This window comes from Ahaetulla prasina, chromosome 4 (assembly GCF_028640845.1).
Source record: "Ahaetulla prasina isolate Xishuangbanna chromosome 4, ASM2864084v1, whole genome shotgun sequence".
Classification (NCBI taxonomy): Eukaryota; Metazoa; Chordata; class Lepidosauria; order Squamata; family Colubridae; genus Ahaetulla; species Ahaetulla prasina.
The window spans coordinates 18,639,146-18,663,193 of NC_080542.1; the positions used below are offsets into that span (position 1 = coordinate 18,639,146).

At 44.1% G+C, this 24,048-nt stretch overlaps 1 protein-coding gene across 1 annotated transcript; it reads right to left on the bottom strand.

Moving 5' to 3' along the window:
• Window positions 1-269: 269 nt before the first annotated feature.
• Window positions 270-23,750, bottom strand: MAPK7 (mitogen-activated protein kinase 7). Its single transcript, XM_058181180.1, has 7 exons — window positions 23,621-23,750; window positions 21,179-21,401; window positions 17,005-17,170; window positions 13,572-14,707; window positions 10,315-11,237; window positions 9,142-9,269; window positions 270-7,081 (listed from the first exon to the last, which is right to left on the bottom strand). Exons 2-7 carry the CDS (start codon window positions 21,396-21,398, stop codon window positions 6,928-6,930), a joined length of 2,727 nt encoding a protein of 908 aa, XP_058037163.1. The 5' UTR covers window positions 21,399-21,401; window positions 23,621-23,750; the 3' UTR covers window positions 270-6,927.
• Between the last annotated feature and the right edge of the window lie 298 nt (window positions 23,751-24,048).

A 24,048-nucleotide genomic window follows, 5' to 3' on the forward strand; every position in this document is an offset into this window, starting at 1 on the left:
ATGCATAGTCCTCAACAAACACGTGCTGCGTCCACATGCACAGTACGCGCCAAAAGGAGGCTTGGGAAGTAGACAGCAAGGGGGGAAATCAACTGTGGCGCGCGAGCTTGGCAACCTTTTTTAAAACTTTTTTACTACCGGTTTTAAAGTAAAAGAAAAGTTCCAAAGATCAGCTGAGCAACACGCAATCTTCGGAACTTTTAAAAAAAAACTTCTTAAGCATTTTTTTACTACCGGTTCTCTAGAACTAGTAGTTAAAAATGCTTTAAAAAGTAAACAAAAAAGTTCAGACGATCGCACGTCACTCAGCTGATCTTTGGAATTTTTTTTTAAATCTTTTTTACTACCGGTTCAACAAACCAATACCATTATTTACTACCAGTTTGGACAAACCGCCCCAATCTGGTAGCATTTCACCCCGATCTTCTCCCAACTTTTTCCAAATCTCAATCTTTTTTGTAGTATGATGATCAAAATTGGTTGCAGTATTCCAGGTGTGGCCTTACTAGGGTTTTATAAAGCAATACTAATACTTCATATGATCTTGATTCTATGCCTCTATTTATGCAACGCAGGATTGTATTAGCTTTTTTGTCTGTTGTTGCATGATTCTGGCTCATATTCAAGTGATCATCACTAGGACTCCAAGGTCCCTCTCACAGTTTACTGTTTTTGAGCCAGGTCTCGCCTCATCTGTATTTATACTTTTGATTTTTTTTTCCTGCCTAAATGTAAAACTTTGCTTTTCTCCACATTAAATTCATTTTTTTGGATTGGACTTGCCCATTGTTCAAGTTTGTCTAGATCTTTTTGGATCCGGGGTTCTCTTCAGGGGTGTGGGATATTCCTGCCTGTTTAATCCTCTTCTGGAGACTGTTAACTGAGACCCAGATAATGTTTTCTTGGGGGATATATATATATTTCCTTCATATCATTGTGCTTTTTCCATCTTTTTTTTTATTTTTCAAAGTATCTGTGGAAAGTCTCAAAAACCAAACGTCTGAGAGATGTTTCACACTACCCATAAAGGAAAATAACACTCTTCTGGCATTTTACAAATAACAATTTTAATATAAAGTTTAATGAACAATTTCTTTTTTTCCCTAAGACATCATGGGAGGGGGGGGGAGAACACCATACCAAGGCACCACAAATAACTGACACAACGCTCAAAGCTCTCCAAACAAGTTTCACATACTAATTCAAAGCTGCACCCAAGGCTTGGTCCCAAAACTGACCTTTGTATCGTCAGAGGTTAATTTTGTATTGATCAGAAAAGTTCATACGGTCTCCATGTACAGATAGTTCTCGAGTTACAACCATTCATTTAGTCGCCATTTGAAGTTATAACAGCACTGGAAAAAAACGACCGGTTTTCACACTTACAACCGCTGCAAGCAACCCCATGGTCATATAATAAAAATTTGGGGGCTTGGAAACTGAAATATATTTATCCCAATTGCACTGTCCCAGGGTCATGTTTTCACCATTTTGTTAAGTTTCTCAGCTGGCTTCTAACAAGCAAAGTCAATGGAGAAAACCAGACTCACTTAACGATTGTATGGTTCACTTAACAGCTGCAGTGATTCGTTTAATGACTGTGACAAAAGATCGTAAAATAAGGTACATCTCAACTGTCTCGCTTAATGACAGAACCATTTTGTGGTTGTAGTTGAGGACTACCTGTACCAACTCTCAAATCCACACACTCCCACCCGCATAGTGAAAGGCAAGTGGGGGTGGGTGGGAGGGTGAAGATGGAATAGTGTAACAATTTGGCTTGTAAATATTTTAGGGGTGAAGACACTGGTTACTTTGGAAGTAACAGGAAAGTCTGACCAACTGATTCCAACTAAATCCAAGTTAATTGGACAGCAAGTAATTTTAATAGCCATACTCCATGACAGGGGGGGGTCAAACTCAATTTCATTGAGGGCCACATCAGCATTGTTTGAACTTGGGCAATTGGGTGGGTGTGGCCAGAGTGGGCATGGCCAGCTTGACGTCACTTGTGTGGGGGTACCTGTAGCAGCCCGCGTGCTCTGCCAGTGAAAATGGTCACTGAACTCCGTTTTCAGCCACAATGGCTTCCTGCAACCCTCTGCCAGCAAAAACGGAGCTTGGTAGGGCCTCATGCAGCCCTGGTGAACTCAACTTTCGGCCGCGGTAGCCTCCTGCAAGCCTCTGCCAGCAAAAACAGAGTTCTGGAAGGCCACATGCAACCCCCCCCCCAAGCTCCGTTTTCAGCCACGATGGCCTCCTGCAACCCGCTGCCAGCAAAATTGGAGCTTGGGAGGGATGCATGCAGCCCCTGCAAGCTCTGTTTTCAGCCACAAGGCCCTCCTGCAACCGTCTGCCAGAAAAAACAGAGTTCGGGAGGGCCACATACAGCCCTCCCAAGCTCCGTTTTCACTAGCAGAGGCACCATGGGCCAAACCTTTGCTGTTTCCAGGGCTGCCCTGCAGCCCAGCTCTAAAAACCCCATGGGCCAGGTCCAGCCCGTGGGTCTTGTGTTTGATACTCCTGCTCTATGAATTGGAAAAGGAGCTTTTCTACTAAATAACGCATTATATATATTTCCATAGAGTAGTGTCTCTTAAATTTTCTTTTCCCAGGAACCCTACCTACTTTTAAAAAATATGGAGGATCAAAAAAAAAACCCCTATTCGTATAATAATAATAATAATAATATAATAATATTTTAATTTGTATACCGCCCTTCTCCCGAAGGACTCAGGGCGGTATGAGTTGTATTTATCCATATTTACCCTATTACAAATTAAAAAGTGATGTATTCATTGCCTTTATCAAGTGATGGAATTTTATTCAATATAAATATGCCAGTTTATTTGTAGGCTTTAACTGGGCAAAATGGTGCATCATAGAGCAATAATTTTTGAATCGATGTAATTCAGATGGGCTAACTTTTAAAAAAATGCACTCCAAATCCAGGACCCATGATTACGCCCGTGGGATCTGGTAAAGTTGTGGCCGTTCAACATTGCCATGCTGCTGTGCCATCATGATCAGCCATGAATCACGTGATCTTCGTGGGCATATCCCTGCCTTTCCTCCCACCTCCTTCTGGTTTCTGTACCCAATCAGCTGCCGGCAAGGGCCAATGGGGGAGTAGCTATTGGCTACTCTGGAATTGAGCCCAAAATCTGAAATATCTTAATGGCAGTGGTCAGTGAAGGAAGGACAAGGGAGCGATACGGATGGCTGCTGCTGAGAAAGGGCTGGCTGGAGATGCCTATGGGTGCGCCCTCTGGAAGGAAGGGATCCTTGGGGCAGGCCAGAATGGGAAGTTTTTCTCACAATCTATGGTTCCCATTGGTCCCATTCCTCCCAGCAAAGTGGCAGGCTCTTCCACAGGTCAACCAAGGAAGAGGAGGGATCCTGCTGAGGCTTATGAGGGGAGGGGAAATGGTACCAGCCTATATTATAAAAGAAAAAGAAGGATAACCCAATCAAGTTGTTTAGTATTGCATTATTTTTCAACACAAGTTGGCAAATAATTTGGATTTGGAGGACTCCTGAAAGAGCCTCCAGAGATCCTAAGACCACACTTCTTTAAGAAACATTGCTTTAGAGCAAGGGTCTCCAAACTGGGCAACTTTAAGACTTGTAGACTTCAGCTTCCAGATTTCCCCAGCCAGCATGGCTTGCTGGGGAAATCTCGGAGCTGAAGTCCACAAGTCTTAAAGTTGCCCAGTTTGGAGACCCTTGCTTTATAGAAACACAAAAGCATCTCCACCCAAAATTTTGGACTAGATATTTCAGGGCAGGGGCTTATAAGTAAAAACCTTCTAAATTTAAAGATAGGCAACTTAAATATTGGAACAGTCACATCCAAAGGAACAAATCTTGCCAAAGCATTTCCAAGGGTGCCATCGTTGCTGTTTTTCAAGCAATAACAAATATATCTACTCAAACCCAGGTGCCATCAAATCCAAAGAGACTTACACTCAAGTAAGATTCTCCTTCACACATATCTTGATGAAACATACTTAAAACATGATTCAGGGGGGGGGGGGAATACACCTTCACATACAATTCGATGAGTTGGCTCAACATGCTAAGCCATGGTATATAAGCTGCAACACGTTCCCACAACCAGAGTCAAACAAATCATAGGATGGCTTAATTATATCAGGCGAGCCCAACTTCACACTGGAGGTGTAGGAAAATTCAGGCTGCTCCACAGAATACTGGCTCACAAAGTCTTGCACATAGAAAGTCTCACCCTGTGCTGGTAAGATGGAAGCTTACAAGAGATTCAGGGTTTGCTAACCGAAAACATTTATCTACCGGGCACTACCAAAACAGAAACAGGTCACCCAATTTGATACAATAGCAACAGCAATAGTACATACACTTATATACCGCTTCACAGTGCTTTCCAGCCCTCTCTAAGCAGTTTACAGAGTCAGCATATCGCTCCCAACAATCTGGGTCTTCATTTTACCGACCTCGGAAGGATGGAAAGCTGATTCAACCTTGAGCCGGTGTGAATCGAGCTGCTGGCAGCCTGCAGTCAGCAGAAGCAGCCTGCAGTACTGCATTCTGACCACTGCGCCAATGCAGCTCTATAAATAAAAGGTACAGGCACATATACATACACAACATACATACACGCACATTAGTGGCAGGCCATGTAAGTCACCAGGCTGAATATGCAGGGTGTTCACAAAGACCTTATCAGGAATATTACAGCTGGGCTGCAAATATCTAAGATGACAGTTAACAGGAACAAAAATTCTCTGCCTGCTGCCACTTAAGGGTCACCCGGGTTTCTGCAGACAAGGTATGGTAGCGCCAGCCTTACAGAGACACTGTTAAACAGCCACTGTCTGGAGGCACATTGATATGGCAATCAGGATGCTGGAAACAAGTCTTGTCCAGCTATCTTGGACACAAAGAAGGCTCTTTAAAAGGCTCCTGGTACAGCAGACGTGGGGTAGAAACTGTGTAAATTAGAGGGAGAAGTGGTCCCTTCCTCTAGTTGACAGTACTATATGTATTGGTAGGACAGTCACATCTGTACACAGAAAGCAGAAGACAAAGTTGTACAATCTCTGTTTTCAAAAACCTTGAGCGTAGGCACCATCAACATTGCATATCTTCTCTTAAAAAGCAGGAGGTTGCCTTGCCTCAGGGCGATCATGGTCACTGCAACACCATCACAGGAGGAAAAACCTATATTTAATAGACTTCCCTCCCCTGCCTCATAATTTGAAGGCTTCTTCTGCATGACCATATGGCACGTTGAGGTGAGGCCAAGGAAACCCTTGATGCTTATGTCTCTTTTCCATTGGAATCTGTGGGCCTTTCTGTCCCATCCTCACAGCATTACTGAAGATAGCCGCTGTCAAAGTTCTCCAGGACGTTACTCTGGGCAACCACAGTAATAACCAATAAACAGAAAAGCAAAAACCTGAAGCGTTTTAAGGCTGAAGCTTCCACTCTTGGTATTTCCAGTTTCAGAAATGCAGGAAAATCCTCTATCCAAGATTTTGAAGAGGTATAGCTGGTCAGAATACAGCATATGAGATTGGACAGCCCGTTGGCCTAATTCAATTGATTTCCACAAGTTTGTAATCCAGCTGTTTCACAGTGCAGGGCAAAGCATGCTATGAAAAAGAAATGTTCCCACCTGCGCCTTCCAAATGTACATGAACTTCAGCATCTATTATCCCTAGGAAGCCAGAGGGCTATTCATTTAATTATTAGATTTATATCCCGCCTTTATTTTATACAACTATATTTATATCCATCAGCCTCCTGACTATTTTCCCAACACCTGAGGATGTGGGCTTGGACTGAAAAGAGAGTGACTGCCCTCAAGTCACCCAAACAGATTTCATATTTTATGGAGGACTGAAGTTTAGAATACAGGTAATCCTTGACTTACAACAGTTCACTTAGCGATCATTCAAAGTTACAACAGCGCTGAAAAAAAGCGACTCGTGACCGTTTTTCGCACTTACGGCCATTGCCAACAGTCACAGGATCAAAATTTGGATGCTTGGCCACTGACTCATATTTATGACAGCTGCAGCATCCCCGTGGTCACCTTTTGGGACCTTTTTACAGGCAAAATCAATGGGGAAGCCGGATTCACTTAACAACCATGTAACTAACTTGAACAACTGCAGTGATTCATTTAACACCGGTGGCAAGAAAGGTCGTAAAAAGGGGGCAAAGTTCCATTTAACCAATCTTTCATTTAGCAACGGAACTCAGGGGAGGGGGTGTCAATCATAGTCGTAAATTGAGGATTACCTGTATCTAAGAGAGGACTGAAGGGAAGCCTAGGGAAGCTGAAATCCGATACATCCGGAGGGCACCAATTTGAAAACAGTTGCCTATGGAGGAAGGCTGGATTTGATCCTTATGTGCATCTTTCTTTCTTAAAAGACCTGGAGAACATGTTTTACATGAATTCAGCCCTTTCGAAGAGCTTTCAATATTTTAAACAGAAAATGTTATCTGTGTTTATTGGCTATGAGGTAAGGAAACACAGTGTGGGGTCAAGCAAGAAATTGACTGGATGCCTGTTTCCAAGGAAAGAGATGATGCATCCTTTTAGTGTTTTTGACAAGAATCCTTTCCTGATTTGTGTGTGTGTTTGTGTGTGTGTATGTGTGTGTGTGTGTGTGTCTTTCAACATGCCTGCAGAAGGCAGTGTAGAACCAAGTCTACTTCAATTCTTATTGCAAAAGACCTCTTGTCTGAAACATCCGACCAATTCACCTTTGCTGTAAAGCAAAACAACAGAAACGCACAGGCACTGTGGTGACATTTCCAACCCAAGTCATTGAGAAGGCAAATTGCCTTGATCTTCCACATCCATTCTGAGTTTAAAAAGAAAAAGAAAAAAGAAAGACCGAAGAGGAAGACGCTGCCCAACAGGATCTCGGCTTCTCATGCGTCTTGCAGGTCCGGAATGTCAGAGAGGATCATGGGAGAGCCCAATTGCAGTTCTTGTTGGAGAGACTCCATGTCAGCAGGGTTCATGCGATGGACTTCCAACCAATCAGCGAGAAGCGAGGCCGAGAGTGGGGCGGAGTCACCTTGACTAATAAAGTGAAATACAAGGGAGAGAGAGAGACCAGGAGATGGGATGAAGACAAAGCAATGGACAAACGATACGGAAGACTAAATAATCCAGATCAGTGTTTCTCGGCAACTCTATGATGGCTGGGGAATTCTGGGAGTTGAAGTCCACACATTTTAGAGTTGCCAAGGTTGAGAAACTATTCAAAATGAAATCCTAGAGCTGGGGTCCTCAAACTATGGCCCGCGGGCCGGATACAGCCCACTGCTTTAATGTAATCCAGCCCATGGAGTGGTAGGATCCAGCCCCGCCCCTCGCCCCTCTTCTCCCAGCCACTCCCCATGTGGATGGCTTTTTCTGGCTTATGGGGGCCCCTGGAGAGGAGGTGCCTCGCCTACCGTAAGGCTGAGCCAACTATATTGTCCCTCCTCCAGCCGTTGCCATTATCTTCCACTGTCCAGCCGCACCTCCCAGTTCTGCTCATTTCAACAGTTCAATGCTCACCGTTGATGCCGCAAAGGTAAGGACGAAGGGCGCGGGTGGGTGGGGAAAGGCCCGTTGGTGGAGGGGGTGATGCCATTGATCCCAGGCCAAAGGGTGGGCGGGTGAGAAGCTGTGGCTGGCTCCCTTTGTCCCAGATGCACCAACTTCACACTCTCCCCTCTCTGCTAGTGGCCACCCCCTTCTTCACACGGGATCACCCAGCAGCGAGGAGGGAGAGGGAGAAGGGGGCAATCGCTAGCAGAGAAAGGAGAGTGCAAGGTTGATGCTTCTGGGACAAGGGGAGCCGGAAAGCGTCTGGGTCTCACCCAGCCTCTCTTCCTGTTTCCGCTGCCATTCCAGAGGCCTGCCTCGGGACTGAGGGGGAATAAAGAGGTCAGCCGGCAGCCGAAGGTTCACTCATTTGCTTTGCTCTCCCGTCTTTGCTCTTGCAAGTTTCGCTGCCTTTTCTCTTCCCACATGGCCCTTCTGATCTTTGAGACTGCAGCCAGAGCGGTGGCGGGGAGGGAGAGGAGCATGTGGGAGACGGCGGCATCAGAGCCCTCCCTAGCTCTTCCCCGAATTGCACTGTATTAATGGACTGCTAAATTGGCAAAATGGATTGCTAAATTGGCCACGCCCACCCAGTCACATGACCACCTAGCCACACCCACCCAGTCGGTCCGGGGGGCCCAACAGTCTGAGGGACCGCAAATTGGCCCCCTGTTTAAAAAGTGGACTCATGTCTCCAAATAAAATTCTTTTCCATGGCATGAAGGCAGATCAAATTTACTGATAGCTGCTGCAGCATAGCTTTTGATGGATCCCAAATCACTTAGGCCCTCAGGGGCTGCTGTAAGGAACCGAAGGGGCTGAGAGAATAAAGATTCATTTGCAAAAATTAGAAGACAAGTTACATTATTATTCAGCGAACGTACCTCCTGCTTACTATTTTCCCCACAACAACCAACCTGTGAGGTGGCTTAGGCTGAAAGAGAGTAAGTGGCCCAAAGTCACCCAGCTAGCTTGTCAGGCCTAAGGAAGGCCTAGAATTCAGAGTCCCCTGGCTTTTAGGCCAGCAGTTAACCAATTCTCCAAACCTCACCAAACACAGGAAGAGTGGCAATTGCAGAATAGGGAACAAATTTAAATTGTCCAAAATCGCCACATTTGAAAATCATGCCAAACCAGCCATCCGCAAGATGGTGCCTTTTAGATACGTTGGGCCTCATCTTTCATAATCTTCATGAGGCTACCTGGGCTTTGTGGGGGTGGAAGGGAAGCAGGTAGCAGAAGATGGATTCCAAGTAAGAATTGTTACTTGTCACATCTTACCACTGTCGTATCCTGGCTCCTCCTTGTCTTACATCTATCAAAAGAAGGTTGCCCTGTTTTCAATGGTATCAGGGCATGTAAGCCAATAGAAGAAACACAACGTCTTCGTCTATTAGGGCCATGTTACTTCCTGCTGCCCACCAAGAAGCTATTTCCAATAAAAGCAAACATCTGTCCCTGAAAGCATGTATTCTTCCACCGATTCCACGGCACAAATTTCTCCACACAAAGCCCCCAACAAACAGGATACGTGAAATACCGCTCACCTCTCTCTGTTCTCCCCCACCATGTCGAAAGACTGGTTCAGGAATTCTTCCAGGTCAAATCCAACCCCATAACCAGCACCGCTGCCTTTGGGTGTTCCCGAGAAAACAGGAGGCAAAAGATCTTCCACCTGGAATGAAGAACCAAAGGAAATTAATGTAGGAACTACCAACAATTTGATACCAACGTGGTGGCTCAGTGGCTAAGACACTGAATTTGTCGATCGAAAGGTCGGCAGTTTAGTGGTTTAAATACCTAGTGCCGCGTAACGGGATGAGCTCCCGTTACTTGTTTCAGCTTCTGCCAACCTAGCAGTTCGAAAGCACGTAAAGAAATGCAAGTAGGAAAAATAGGGACCACCTCTGGTGGGAAGGTAAGAGCGTTCCGTGCGCCTTTGGCATTTAGTCATGCCAAAGGAGACGTCTTCAGACAGCGCTGGCTCTTCAACTTTGAACCGGAGATGAGCACTGCTCCCTAGAGTCCGGAATGACTAGCACATATGTGTGAGGGGAATCTTTACCTTTACCAACAATTTGAAGACCAGGGACTCTCCGTATAATCTTATTCCTGCATGAATAGCCTAGTTACACAGCTGTTCCTTCCCCCATGAGCAAACCAATCTCCTCAACTTGATACTCTAAAAAGAGATCCCCTCAGTCAGCGTCTTTTTTGAAAATTATGGCTGTTAAAGCACATCTGGAGCACAGCAGGAAAAGGGAAACACTAGCAAATAAAAGGAAAGGAGGGGAAGGGTAGGTTCAGCTGCATTTATCAACTATCAGAAGTCGGAGAAATAAACAAGTTTAAACTTGCTAAATTCCTTTCAGTGGGAGTGGAAGAAAATTAATGTTCTCCAGATCTGATCCAGAATAAACAGATTTATTCAAGGCATTGTGTTGACCGACACACACACACACATAACAAAAAGAGTTGCACTCCTTTTTCAGGCTGCAAAAAGACTCTTGCTCATGTCTAGGAGCTCCGTAAGAAAAAACGCTGCACAAAACGTTGTAGGAATTCAACTATTAAGCATCCTAGGCATTCTAGAGATGCCAGAGGGCTCCCAACTCCTGTGGATTAGAGTAAGGGATATAATAGGAAAGGCACAAACATTAATAGGCTGACTTACCCAAGCCTCCTAATATCAAAAAGAAGAGTCCTTCAAGGGCTTTTACCTGAGATTTTGACAGTTGCTGGGTTACCACGTTGATATCGGGGGACTCCGAAGGTAGTCCTGACGTCACCTGGGACTGAACTGACCCTCTAATTTCTTCTGTGGACAGTCCCTGGGGCGGACGTTCAGACTTGCCTATCTCAGACTGGAACAGAGACTGATCCGCCTCAGCTCCTGCCACAAAATTGACAACCGGTTCTGACAAAGGCCCAGTGGGTGCCACCTCAGGCTGACCAACAGGTAATTGTCCAGACACAGCCCAGTTTTCAGGCGGAGAGACACTACGCCAAGCGTTGAGGGCCGTCACTCCATACGGGCCTTGGAAGATCTGGCTCGGGGCATATTTGACGTTCAAGAGGCACTCGGACTTGGCAGGGATGGCTTTGGGGCAAGCCGGGGTGGCCACCACGAAAGGGGCAGTCTGGGCCGGGAAAAAGCGAATAACATTGGCGTTAGAAGCCTGGACCGAGGCTAGCTCGGTCCCCACTGGGACAAGGGTGAGCTTGGGGGCAAGGCCTGGTGCCGCTTTGTCTGAGAAAGCAAGGAATTCAGAAGGTGCCGACGTATTACGAGAAGCGGCAGGAGTGACGCAGGTCGATGCATGGGCCTGAGGGGGCAAAGGCTTGGCAGCTGAAACTGAAGGTAGGGCATGACTGGCCGTGTTTTTCTGGGGTGGGACCGTGGACCCGTTTTGGATTGGCTTGTTCTGGGTGCGGTCCACCATCTTGGTCCATCTTTCCAGAAGGTTCCGGTCGTTCTCGGTCAGCATGTCCTTATGTTCCCGTTCCTTCTCCTTCTTCTGCTTCTCCCGCTCCTTGGCCCGTTCCTGGCGCCGCTTCCGTTTCTCCTCCCTCTCACGCTGGCGTTCCTTCGCCGTTACCGGTCGCCGGATATCAGGAGTTTCTGAGACAGAGGAAGGTATATCTGCAGGACAGAAGGAGCAAGTGGTACTCGTGAAGAAGGAATCCAAAAAGGAAAGATGGCAGCTGCAAGCATATTATCAAGGCCACACTGCCGGTAGTCCCAAAGGTGCCTTTTTTCAAGAGGCAACTGGACTTTCTGATTTATCTTTGAAGACGTTTCACTTTTCATCCAGGAAGCTTCTTCAGCTCTGACTGGATGGTGAGGAATGGAAGGATTTACAATAGCTTCCTGGATGAGAAGCGAAACGTCTTCAAAGAAAAATCAGAAAGTCCAGTTGCCTCTTGAAAAAAAAGCATCTTTGGGACAACCATGACCTGGATGACTGAGAATCTCCATAGGCATCACTACAGGTAGTTCTCTACTTACAACCATTTGTTTAGTGACTGTACAAAGTTACAACAGCACTGAAAAAAGTGACTTACAACCGTTTTTCATACTTATGACCATTGCAGCATCCAAATACTCACATAATCAAAATTTGGATGGACTGGTTCATATTTATGACGGTCGCAGTGTCCCAGGATCATGTGATCACCTTTGGTGACCTTCCGATAAGCAAAGTCGATGGGGAAGTCAGATTCACTTACCAACCATGTTACTAACTTAACAACTGCAGTGATTCATCCAAAAATTGTGGCAAGAAAGGTTGTAAAATGGGACAAAATTCACTTAACAACTGTCTCGCTTAGCAACAGAAATCTGGGACTCAAATGTGGTTGTAAGTCAAGTATTAGCTGCATTTACTCCAATTATCCCCAGGTTTCTAAGCATTTTCCTGGGTTCTAACCAGGTTTTTAATTATCATGATCTTACAGTATCCAGGATACTGAACCCTGGAAAACTAACAACTGCTGTGCTTTTTAAAGCAGGTTTCTAGGGTCTAAAAGAATGCCAGTAGCCCTCGACTTACAACAGTTCACTTAGAGACCATTCAAAATTACAACGGCACAGAAAAAAGTGAATTATGACCATTTCTCACACTTACGACAGTTTCAGGATCCCCAGGGGCACGTAATTTACATTCGAATGCTTAACAACTGACTCACATTTATGATGGTCACAGTGTCTCTGGGTCATGCGATCATCCTTTGCAACCTTTTGACAAGCGAAATTGATGGGGAAACCAGATTCACTTAACAAATGTGGCAGGAAAAATCATAAAATGGGGCAAAACTCACTTAAGTGATGTCTCACTTAGCAACACAAATTTTGGGCTCAATTGAGTTGTAAGTTGAGGATTACCTACATTTCATTTCTTAGTAGCTTCATGATATGCTATGCTTTTGCCTGAAATGAATATTCAAGGTTGCTTTGTGTTTAAAACAGGGCAGATGTAAAAATGATGGAAGAACAAATACAAAGCTAAACAGGTGAAAACATTTGCATCTGTATACTTATTTACTGCAATTGTTTATATCCTGCTCTTCAGGGTTACAATCTCCAAAGAGTAGTTTTGAGCAACGCAGTCATTGCTAAGATGCAATGTTATCAAGATGCAGTATTATATGCAATAAATATTATCTGATTGGTTTTTTTTAAAAAAAAGGCTTGTTTTTTCTAAAAGATTACTTGATTTTGATTTGGGATGAAATTGAAAAGGAAGTCCTCAACTTGAAACCCTTCACTTAACAACCATTTGAAGTTATAGTGGCATTGAAAAAAGTGACTTGACCAGTTTTCACACTGACAACTACCGCAGCCTCCCCAGGGTCATGTGATCAAAATTCAGGCAACTGGCATGGACTTATGACAGTTGCACTGTCCCAGGATCATGTCACCCCCATCTGTGACTTTCCCAGCTGACTTCCAGCAAACAAAGTCAATGAGGGAATCCAGATTTGCTTGTTACCCTTAATAATTACATCACTCTTTTCACAACCAAGTCAAAAAATCGTAAAACAGGGGAAATCGACTGTTTTGCTTAGCATCGGAAAATCGGGGCTCTATTGTGGTCATAAATTGAGGACTACCTGTATATCAGAGAGGAAAGGTAAATAACGTAGAATCCTTCAACATTTCTGGCTTTACAGACTGGGGGGGGGGGAGAGGATGCTTCTATGCAAATGACCGGAAAGCACACGCACATGCACAGCTCCCTTTGCACAAGCAGGGTGCAAACGTGCCTGCTGCTCACTTTAGTGGAGCATGCGCGCATGCTCGCCCGCTGCTCGAGCAAGTGAGGAGGTGCGTTCATGTGAACATGCTGGCTGGCCGTTTCTGTGGCCCAGTTGCAAACCCCTCACAGCCCACAGGTTGGGGACCCCTGAATTGGATTACCTCCAACCTTGACGCCTGTTGTATCATTTCCCAGGGCCAAACCCGAAGAAACTTTACCTTTGTTTTTATTTCGGAGTGCAGACTGCAAGATGAGGGCTTTGAGAGCAGCCTTGGTGTCATCTGAGATGGCGCCTTCCCGCTTTGGTGGGGCCACTGGAGCCTCCACCTCAGCCTTTACTTCTGGCGGCGTGACGGAGGAAGCCACCAGAGGAGAGGTGAAGTCAATGGTCTCCGTTGGGTAAGGCATGGGAGAGGCCATCGCATAATCATCATCGGCGCGTGGAGAACCAGCACTGGGCATGTCAATATCGTTGCAGCGCAGTAGCAACGCCTGGTTAGTGGCATCATCCACCCCGCCATCCACCACGGCTGGCCTAAGAGCTGGCTTGAAGCTGATCTGCCGCCGGATGCCTTCCCGGCGTTCGTGGAAGTCCTTGATTTCCGCCACGATGGTCTCCTTGATTTGTTCCTTGGTAAGCACCTGTTTGTCAAAGTCAAAATCGAAAGCCGGGACGCAATCTGGCTCATCGTCCGGATCGTGATATTTAGACAGGAACGGGTGGTTCAAGGCCTCCACTACAGAGATGCGCTCGCGCGGGTCGAAGCGGAGCATCTTGGAGAGCAAAGACAAGGCCTTCCTGTCGGCATTCTGGTAGAGGCTGTCCCATGGCACTGGCTGGCGCGACGGCAAGCTCTGGATGTAGGCACGCACCCGGTCAGCACCAATGGAGTGGACCACTTTGGCGGGAGGAGTGCCCAGGACGGTGATAATCAGCTGCAGTTGATGGATATAGTTTTTCCCGGGGAAAAGCTGCTTTCGCCCGAGCATCTCTGCAAAAATGCACCCTACCGACCACATATCTATAGCCTGTGTGTATTCGTGCAGAGACAACATTAGTTCTGGGGCTCTGTACCAGCGAGTGGCCACGTACTCTGTCATGAAGTACTTGTATTCAACCGGCTTGGTGCAGAGGCCTCGGGCCATCCCAAAGTCACCGATCTTCAGCTCACAGTTCTCATTGATCAGCAGGTTGCTGGGCTTGAGGTCTCGGTGGATGACATTTGCTGAGTGGATGTACTTAAGGCCTCGGAGGAGTTGGTAGAGGAAGTAGCGCACATGCTCCAAGGTGAGAGGCTGTGACGAATGGATGATCTGGTGGAGATCACTTTCCATTAAGTCTAGCACCACATAGCTGCCAATGGAGGGTGGGGGTGGGAGGAAGAAAGGGCATAAGACAATGAAAGAGTGAATCTAGAGTATTGGTCACATACAATACTTGCTGAATAATCTTGGACCTCTCCTTTCCTCGCATGCAGGCACGCAATACCTTCCTTGTTAGGGGTTGTTGTAAAAATAACCCTGTGTGCTGTTCAAGAATGGTAGCACTGCACATATGCTGATGTGCATATCACATATTGATGTGATTACCTAGAAGACTGTCCACTTGGAAATGGAGAGTAAAAGAATTGTAATAGAGCAGGGAGGCAGGGGACGTTATGGGTCCCCTCTCCTAAGGATGTCCATCCAGCAGGACCAAGATGAAGGGCCTTCTCTGTAGTTTCTACCTTCCTGAGAAACATCATCCACTGGAGCTAAGATTGGTCCCCATTTGTTCTTGTATTGAGCTTTTATCCTTATAAGCCGCCAAAGTTACTGTGAGTGAGCCAGATGGCTATATATATTTTCTTAGAAATGAATTTTCTTTTTAAATGAATTAAAAAGTGGCCGTGCATTTTTATTCTACTTCCTTGAACTGAGAGGTCATATCATATCGCAAGATCTAAAATGGACAGCTAACATCAAAAACGTCATCAAAAAAGCACAACAAAGAATGTTCTTTCTGAGTCAACTCAAGAAGCTCCAACTGCTGATACAATTCTACAGAGGAATTATGGAGTCTGTCATTTGCACTTCTATAACTGTCTGGTTTGGTTCTGCAACCCAACAAGACAGGCACAGACTTCAGAGGATCATTAGAACTGCAGAAAAAACAATGGCTACCAACCTGCCTTCCATTGAGGACCTGTATATTGCACAAGTCAAAAAGAGGGCTGAGAAAATATCTACAGACCCCTAACATACTGGACATAAACTGTTTCAACTTCTACCCTCGAAAGGATGCTACAGAGCACTGCACACCAGAACAACTAGACATAAGAACAGTTTTTGCCCAAATGCATCACTCCGCTAAACGAATAATTCCCTCAACACTGTCAAACTATTTACTAAATCCGCACTACTATTAATCTTCTCATCGTTCCTATCACCCATCTCTTCCCACCTATGACTGTGTGACTGTAACCTTGTTGCTTGTATCCTTACGATTTATACTGATATTGATTTGTTTCCTGATTGCTTATTTGTACCCTATGACTATCATTAAGTGTTGTACCTTATGATTCTTGATAAACTTATCTTTTCTTTTATGTACACTAAGAGCATGTACACCAAAGACAAATTCCTTGTGTGTCCAATCACACTTGGCCAATAAAGAATTCTATTCTATTCTATTCTACATGCTATTTCCAAGTCAATAAAATATCCACAATAAGCCTGGAAAGTAAGAACAGGAGAGACCAACTCACCCAAGGACAACCAACAAGCTATCATTATTTGAATCTGGATTTCCAAATTTCCGGACAACCACTAATATTATCTCACCTTATTTGAGAAATAGGACAGATCTTTCACTGGAAACTGTCATGGTCCCAAAGGATCTGGGAACCAGACTGGGGGGTGGGTGGGAATCACCTCCACCAGAAGTAGCAAATTCCCCAAGCACTAAATATTTCAAGAAGCCTTCATGTCAATTAGTCAAAACTGCATTTGTGGTCTGATATCAAGCAAGGTTATTATTTTTACTTTTAAATTAATTTTGGTGTTTTAATTGTTTTTAATATTTGATGTGAAACACCCAGTCATATACTAGAAGGTGGGCAGCTATATAAAACAAACAACTGGTGTGTGTTTTTCATATTTAATGTGAGAAACCCAAAATTATATATCCCAAAGGTGCTTTTTTCAAGAGGCAACTGGACTTTCTTGTTTTTCTTTGAAGACATTTCACTTCTCATGCAAGAAGCTTCTTCAGCTCTTGGATGAGAAGCGAGTGTCTTCAGAGAAAAACAAGGAAGTCCAATTGCCTCTTGAAAAAAGCACCTTTGGGACAACCACAACCTCAATGATTGAAAACCTCCAAAGATGTTTACCGAAGTCATATACTTGAAGATGGGCAGCTACATAAAACAAACAATTAAATAAAAATGTCAACTAATCCTTCTAAAGTAGAGATGGGTAACTTGTGGCCTCAGGATTCTTTGTGTAAACTTCTGAGCTCATACTGATTTAATCAGCTTTCTACAAGAAGAGGTGAACTGTTTTAATTTATTATCTCATAGAGGCTACCGGAATTTCAGATAGGGCTAGAAGGCACGACTAGGACCAGCTAGTATTTCTCAAGACTGACAAACTTCTAAGACAGACACTTACACGGACTTGAATTCAGCATAAGGCACGGAAGGTTTCAGGATATCCTTGATGGCAATGATGTTGTCGTGCTTGAAATGTTTCAAGATTTTAAGTTCCCGGAGGGTACGCTTGGCATTCATCACAACGTCAAAGGCATTCGGGATCTTCTTTATCGCCACCTGCTGGCCTGGCAAGTGGAAAACAAGAAAGAGATGAGGTGTGTATCTCTCACATTCTCCAAATCACAAATTTGTTTCCTGTTCACAGGTTGTGTCACTCTAAAGGTTCTTAAATGCATTCTGACAAGCACTGGGTGGGTTTTGTTTTGTTAATTGGTTATATGCTGTTAAATCTAATGGCTTTTATTGGAGAGGATTTGAGGAGTGATTTCTTAGTTCTTAGTTCGAATCCCTAGTGCGTATAATGGGATAAGCTCCCATTACTTGTCCCAGCTTCTGCCAACCTAGCAGTTCGAAAACACATAAAAAATGCAAGTAGAAAAATAAGGACCACCTTTGGTGGGAAGGTAACAGTGTTCCGTGCGCCTTTGGGTTTAGTCATGCCGGCCACATGACCATGGAGATGTCTTCGGACAGCGCTGGCTCTTCGGCTGTGAAAAGGAGATGAGCACTGCCCCCTAGAGTCGGGAACGACGAGCACATATGTGTGAGGGGAACCTTTACCTTTTACCTTCTTAGTGCAACTTTATTTATTTATTTATTTTCCTTTTAAAGTACTAAAGAAAAAGGACAAAAAACGCCAAAATAATTACAATGGACACATTCTCAAATGGGGGAAAAATGCATTAAAAGTGTATTAGAAACAAAAGTTTCTAAAAAAAATTTAAAAACACAATAGAAAAAATAAAACAAAATATAATATTGATATAACATGAATATTATTAAAGTTCAAGAATAGAATAGGAATAGGAATAGGAATAGGAATAGGAATAGGAATAGGAATAGGAATAGGAATAGGAATAGAATAGAATAGAATAGAATCAGAAAGTGCAGAGTTCGAATGGACCATGGGGTCTTCTAATCCAACCCCCTGCTCAGGCAGGAAACCCTATACCACAGGGTGTCAAACTCATGGCGTCACATTGCTGTCACGTGATGTATCACAACGGTTTTTCCCTTTGCAGAGTTGGGGTGGGCGTGGCCTGCACATGACACATCCGGCACGCAGGCCACCAGTTTGACACCCCTGCCCTATATCATTTCAGACAAATGGTTGTCCAATCTCTTCTTAAAAACTTCCAGTGTTGGAGCATTCACAACTTCTGGAGACAAGTTGTTCCACTGATTAATTGTTGTAACTGTCAGGAAAGTTAGATACATCTTTATTTCTAATATATTTATGTCCTCATAACAGTGAGTTCTTGTGGGAACTCAGCCTATTCAGTCAATGTATATTACACTGTACTGCATGAATCCCAAAAACAGGTAATTCATTTTCCAAACTAAGTTATTTCACAGATCCAACCAGTTAACTTGCACCTTTCCTTAACCACTGTTTACAAATGAACCACACATACATGGATTCAAATTCATACAGGTAGTCCTCAAGTTATGCCTGGTCCTTTAGCAATCATTCAAAATTACAACGGACAACCAAAAGCTATAGCACCTGGTTCCGGAGTTCCAACAGGTGCGTGCACACACGCACACACACATGCATTTCAGGCACTTGACACTTGTCAACATAGTCACATGACAATTTATAGCCATGTGACTTATCACTCATAGGAATATACTGATTTTTTTAATGACTGTTGCATCCAGGTAACAGCAATTGCACTTCACCACCACCACACACACACACACACACACACACACTCCATAAATTCAGATACAATCATGTGGATGCCTTGACTTATGACCGTCATGACTTACAGTAGAAATTCCGAGCTCTGTTACGTCGTAAGTCAAGGACTAGCTGTACAACAAGTTGAACAAAGTAAACAAGTACATTATTCCTTTATTCAGAGAGTTTCTGAATCTAACCTAAACATTTTATGTGGTTTAGGACCTTGGCATTTCTGTGGGCCCTTATGCCAATGGTCTGATCTGCATCTCAGTGCAACATATAAAACTAAGTCTCCCTATTTCCCAGACTCTGGCAAGCCTTCTCCAGCTGGCATCACGCAGTGCCTTTGGAATTATATTTCCTGAAATCCCAAGCCAGCATGAGGAAGAATTTTGAAACTGTAGTCAGGAAAGACTGGCTTCGATCCAGGCATCAAGTTTGAACGTGGCACAAACAAAAGCATTCTGAAGAAAATGCATGGCCTGGGCAGGAAATCTTTCCTTTAAAGCAGTGTCACTATCAATCTATATATATAAAAGCGAAAACCACTCACACATTAATCACAAAATCTCCAGAACCGTAAAGCCTACAAACTTGAAATTTGCCACGTATGTTCCTCTTGGCTTCTAGGTGCTCACTAAGAAAGGATTTTTCAAAATGACCATCAGAGCATTAGTATCTCCTATATTATGATTAACACGCTCTGATGCTAAAGAGATGTACTCCCCCTCCCCACCTGAAAAGAAATCTGTTCCAAATGTAAAACACAGAGGAGTTTCACTTTCAGTTTTACTTTCACAGCAGCAAGCAGCTTTACTACAGAACAGTTGAGCTAAGCCACGCCCAACCACCTTGCTGTCTCCTTCTTGCTCACACAGCAAATACTGTTGGAGTTTCCAAACACCCCTCAACTCTCTCACACACTGACAGGATGCTAGCCAGATGAATACTGATGGATGCTGGGGGCTAGACATTCTACTCGCCCTCCCCCTCTGTTCCAACTGCCAGTTGCATTATATTAACACACTCTGATGCTACAGAGTTACACATTCTACATTAAGTTTCAGGCTGCAAGTGTCAAATTTATCAATCCCAAGTACACAGTTTCGTAGCAAAGCACGGGCGTCCAGCTAGTGTATTGATAAGATGTGTACCCAGCAGCATAGACCTTAAAACATCAAGGGGGAGTAGCCTCAAATCAGGAGATTGTGAGTTCTAGTTCCACCTTAGGTCTGAAAGTTGGTTGGGTGACTTTGGGCCAATCACCAGAAGATTGTGAGCTTTAGTCCCGCCTTAGGCATGAAAGCCTGCTGGAGGCTTTAGGCCAATCACCAAGAGACTGTGAGCTCTAGTCCTACTTTAGGCATGAAAGACAGCTGAGTAACTTTGGCCCAGTCAGTCTCTCTCTCTCTTGTGGTGGGAAAAAATTGGTGTGGGGGTGAGGGTGTTGGTTAAGCAAATGCCACTGCAGTTATGTGAATGCAACAGTCATTAAGTGAATGAATCCATCTAACAGGATTGTTGTGGTGGGGAAAACAGGAAGCAGGAGTATTAGGTATGTTGACTGTCTTGAGTTTTTCCAATAAAAAAATATTTTTTAAAAGTGGGATAAAAGTTCAATAATAGTGGCTCATTAATCTGTATAGTTTGTTACCTGTTTCAATACTAGTATATAAAATATCTTCTAGGAGTAAATTATAGGTAATCCTAGTTTAGCGGCCGTAATTGGAATCAGAGGGATGGGACAACTCATTACAGCCAACTCGCCATGGCCAACTCGCCATAGGACAACAATTACATTAATATCAAAGAAATGGTGGAACAGAATCATTAAAGAAAGGATACCAAAGGAGGGACAAAATGAAATGTGAATGATAAACATTAAAATATTTTTTAAATTTATTTTAAATAATTGAATTATCCCATAGTGAGTTGTGAGTTGTCCCGGGGCTAGTTGACCATGGCCAGTTGGCTACAGAGAATTGTCAAAGCCCTGAAATCAACAATTCATCATTAAGCAAAGCAGTTAAGTTAAACCGTCACTGTGCTTAAGATATGATCTTACTTCAGTTTTCTTCAGTTTTATAAGCCTGCTAAGATCGTAAGTGCAAAGCTTGGCTGCATAGTTATTTTTTCATCACAATCATAAATGCAAACGATGACTGTACGAGGCAGTGGCTAAATGAGAACTACCCATATGCATTAATATTTCAGGGTACTAAACCCAAACTTTGCAGAAAGCAAAGAGAACAGCAGGAAATATATTGATACGCAATTCTAGTCAAGGAGAATTCCTCTACGCCCCACCTCTATGCAGGAGAGAAACCACACAAGTTCTTAACAGCCACCCAGCAGAGAGCAGTGTGAAGCTCTCCGATTTACACACCTGTGTCTTTGCGTCGTGCTGAGCTCACCACACCGTAAGCTCCGGTGCCAATTGTTTCAATGACTTCATACTCGTCTCCCACTTCGAAGGTGACGTCAAATGACCGGGCTTTCAAAATGGCTAAGTTCTTCGCTGCCACCGTGGCCTGATGAGTGGATTCCTGCTTGGGTTGACTTTGAGCTGCTTCCTCACCCTCGTCTTCCACTGGTGGTTCAGCCATGGTCTGCCACATACACATACACACACAAAGAGACAAATGTGAATTATGAAATCCTGCTGCCTTGGCCAAACGTTCCAAGAGGTTGCTGTCCAATGCCCAGCTTTCTATTCTCATCTTTGTTGCAGGAAATGTAGCAGGTGGACACAAAAGGCAAGCCTTAAAACACTGTGTGGCACCCAAGCTGTTTAAGGTAACCCAAGATAGCAATAGAATTTAGCAGATGATGATCAATCTACGTCAAATACCTGACCTTCGGACATTTCGTCGCGAACTAAAAACACATCTCTTTATCCGCGCGGGGCTGGCTTAAATTAGTTTTAATGGGAAATTTTATTAATTTTTAAATGGGGTTTTTTAGTATGGAAATTTTTAATCTCAGGCTAATTTAAATAAGTTTTTTAAATGGTATTTTAATCTGTATATTGTATTGTTTTATTTTGCCTGTACACCGCCCTGAGTCCTTCGGGAGAAGGGCGGTATAAAAATCAAATAAATAAATAAATAAATAAATAAATAAATGGATTTAGGGCCAACTAGAGACATGTATGCCTTACCAGAGAACCAGTTTAATTAAAGTGTATGGAGATTCTCAGTCATTCACATCATGGTTATCCCAAAAATGCTTTTTTCACGAGGCAACTGGACTTCCTTGTTTTTTCTTTTGAAGACGTTTTGCTTCTCATCCAAGCAAGACATACCAGCTTTCAAATATGTGCCAACCTTGTTACAATTTAAGCACAAGATAAAAGTGCTGGTATTTAGTACAGCATTTCAAATCTCGGACTAATTTCTCCTGAAATACTCAATGACTACATTATTTTAGAGGCTTTAGAATTGCAAAAATTTGGAATTATGGGCAGAATGACAGGCAAAATATGAGTGTGTTATATCAATAGATGAAACATATAATTGAATATAATCCATCAATTGTTTCTCCCCTGCTTTTCTATTATTGACCTTAATTAGCTAGCTATGCAGATTGTTATCTGCTCTTAATTGCATCCTCTCCTTTTGTGCTTTTTAAAAAAATTGTGGCTCATCTATTACAATCAACAATCTTGCACAAAAGCGGGTGTGCAAATTATTTGTAACAAACTCAAATTACTTGCAAGATAATTCAACCTACTGAGCATCTTGTAATAAAATACTGCACTGTAGAAAGTACTGTAGAAAGATGGATGCAAAGCTTGAGGAGAGAAGGTGGGGAAAAAAATTCCTTTTTAATCCACCCTGAGCACTAAAAACTCTCCCGAATGACTTCAGATCAGCTACATTCCCTAACAGGACAAAGAATGAAGGGAGACCCAACCCACGTTGAGCTTGTCGCTCAGAAAGGTTGGCAGTTCAAATCTCTAGTATAGGTCTCCTGCGTGAGGAGGTTGGACTAGATGACCTCCAAGGTCCCTTCCAACTGTTACTGTTAGGGCAATCAGCAAGTAGTCTTCAACTTACGTCCCCTCTGACTGGGAAAATAAAATAGAGCAGAGTGACAGTTTAATCTGCCAGCTTGAAATAAAGAAGAATCTATTACAGGATGGAATGGGGGGGGGGGGAGAGAAGGGAAGCACGGAGAAGTTGTCCTCCTATCAATCAAAACATAGTTATCACTGAGATTTCAGAGAAGAGAAAAAATAGTGTGTGTGTCACACACACACCCCAAATCAGTTCTCAGGACAGAGTGAGTTTTAAGAAACAATCTGGGCTGGATTTGGAAAAAAAAGGGACAGTGACACTAACCGATTTTATAAAGCAAGAAAAAGAAAAGTGTGTCTTTGTAGGAAGGGAGTCATATTGGTTATGGTAGTTAAGGCACTTGCTCAAGACTGGGAAATCCCAAGTTCAAATCCACCCAGAGCCCTAAAAACTCTCCCGAGTGACTTTGGATCAGCCACATTCCCTTTCTCACCCCACCCAACAGGACAAAGAATGAAGACCCAACCTACGCTGATCTCTTAGACAATGACAGTAATTGGGGAAGGGGGATCTTATGGGGAGGGGCTGGGGTACAGCGGCCAAGCTGAATGTGGCTAGTGGGGCAAAGCGGGGATGGGGAGGGAATCAAAAGGAGGGGAAGGGGCTGCCGATGGGGAGGGGGCAGATGATGAGCTGGAGAGGCTGCAATGGAAAAAGAAAATTCTACCGCTGCCCAACCTCCTTCCAGCTGGAACCGTCTCCCCCTAATGAGGATAGGAAGGAACGCGCGGGAGAAAGAGGGTCCCCACCTGCCAAGATGCGAGATCAGGCGCAGAAGGTCTCGGGAGGTGGACAAACAGGGGCGGTTCCCTCTCTGATCCGCTACTCCCTGGCGGTGGTGGTGGAGATGATGATGGCTCGCCCGGCTGGTTAAGAGAGTGCCCGGATGTTACGGCTCCCGACTGCTCCTCAGCCAATCAAAAGGCAGGCGGGCGTGGCCACGAGGGCAAAAGCTCCCCGAGATTGCTTCGCCGTCGGTACCTTTTCTTGAACAAAACGAAACGCCCCACCTCGCCCGCTCCGGAGAGCCAATCGGAGAGCGCGGAGAAGAAAAAAAAGGCAAGGGAGCCAATGAGAGAGTGAATAAGATAATATTAACATACGAGTGGAGTCGTTCTGTTAGCCTTACGAGGAGGGCGGGAGCTTCACCTGTTGCCCTTCAGCCCTCTATTGTTGT

What these genes read in the sequence shown, in the direction of transcription:
- MAPK7 (XM_058181180.1), bottom strand. Translation starts at nt 21,398, where the DNA reads ATGGCTGAACCACCAGTGGAAGACGAGGGTGAGGAAGCAGCTCAAAGT. An exon ending in AGCAACTGTCAAAATCTCAG is followed by an intron (nt 9,270 to 10,314) that starts GTAAAAGCCCTT and finishes TCTTCATTCCAG; the next exon opens with GTGGAAGATCTTTTGCCTCC. An exon ending in GTGGGGGAGAACAGAGAGAG is followed by an intron (nt 7,082 to 9,141) that starts GTGAGCGGTATT and finishes TCACTTTATTAG; the next exon opens with TCAAGGTGACTCCGCCCCAC.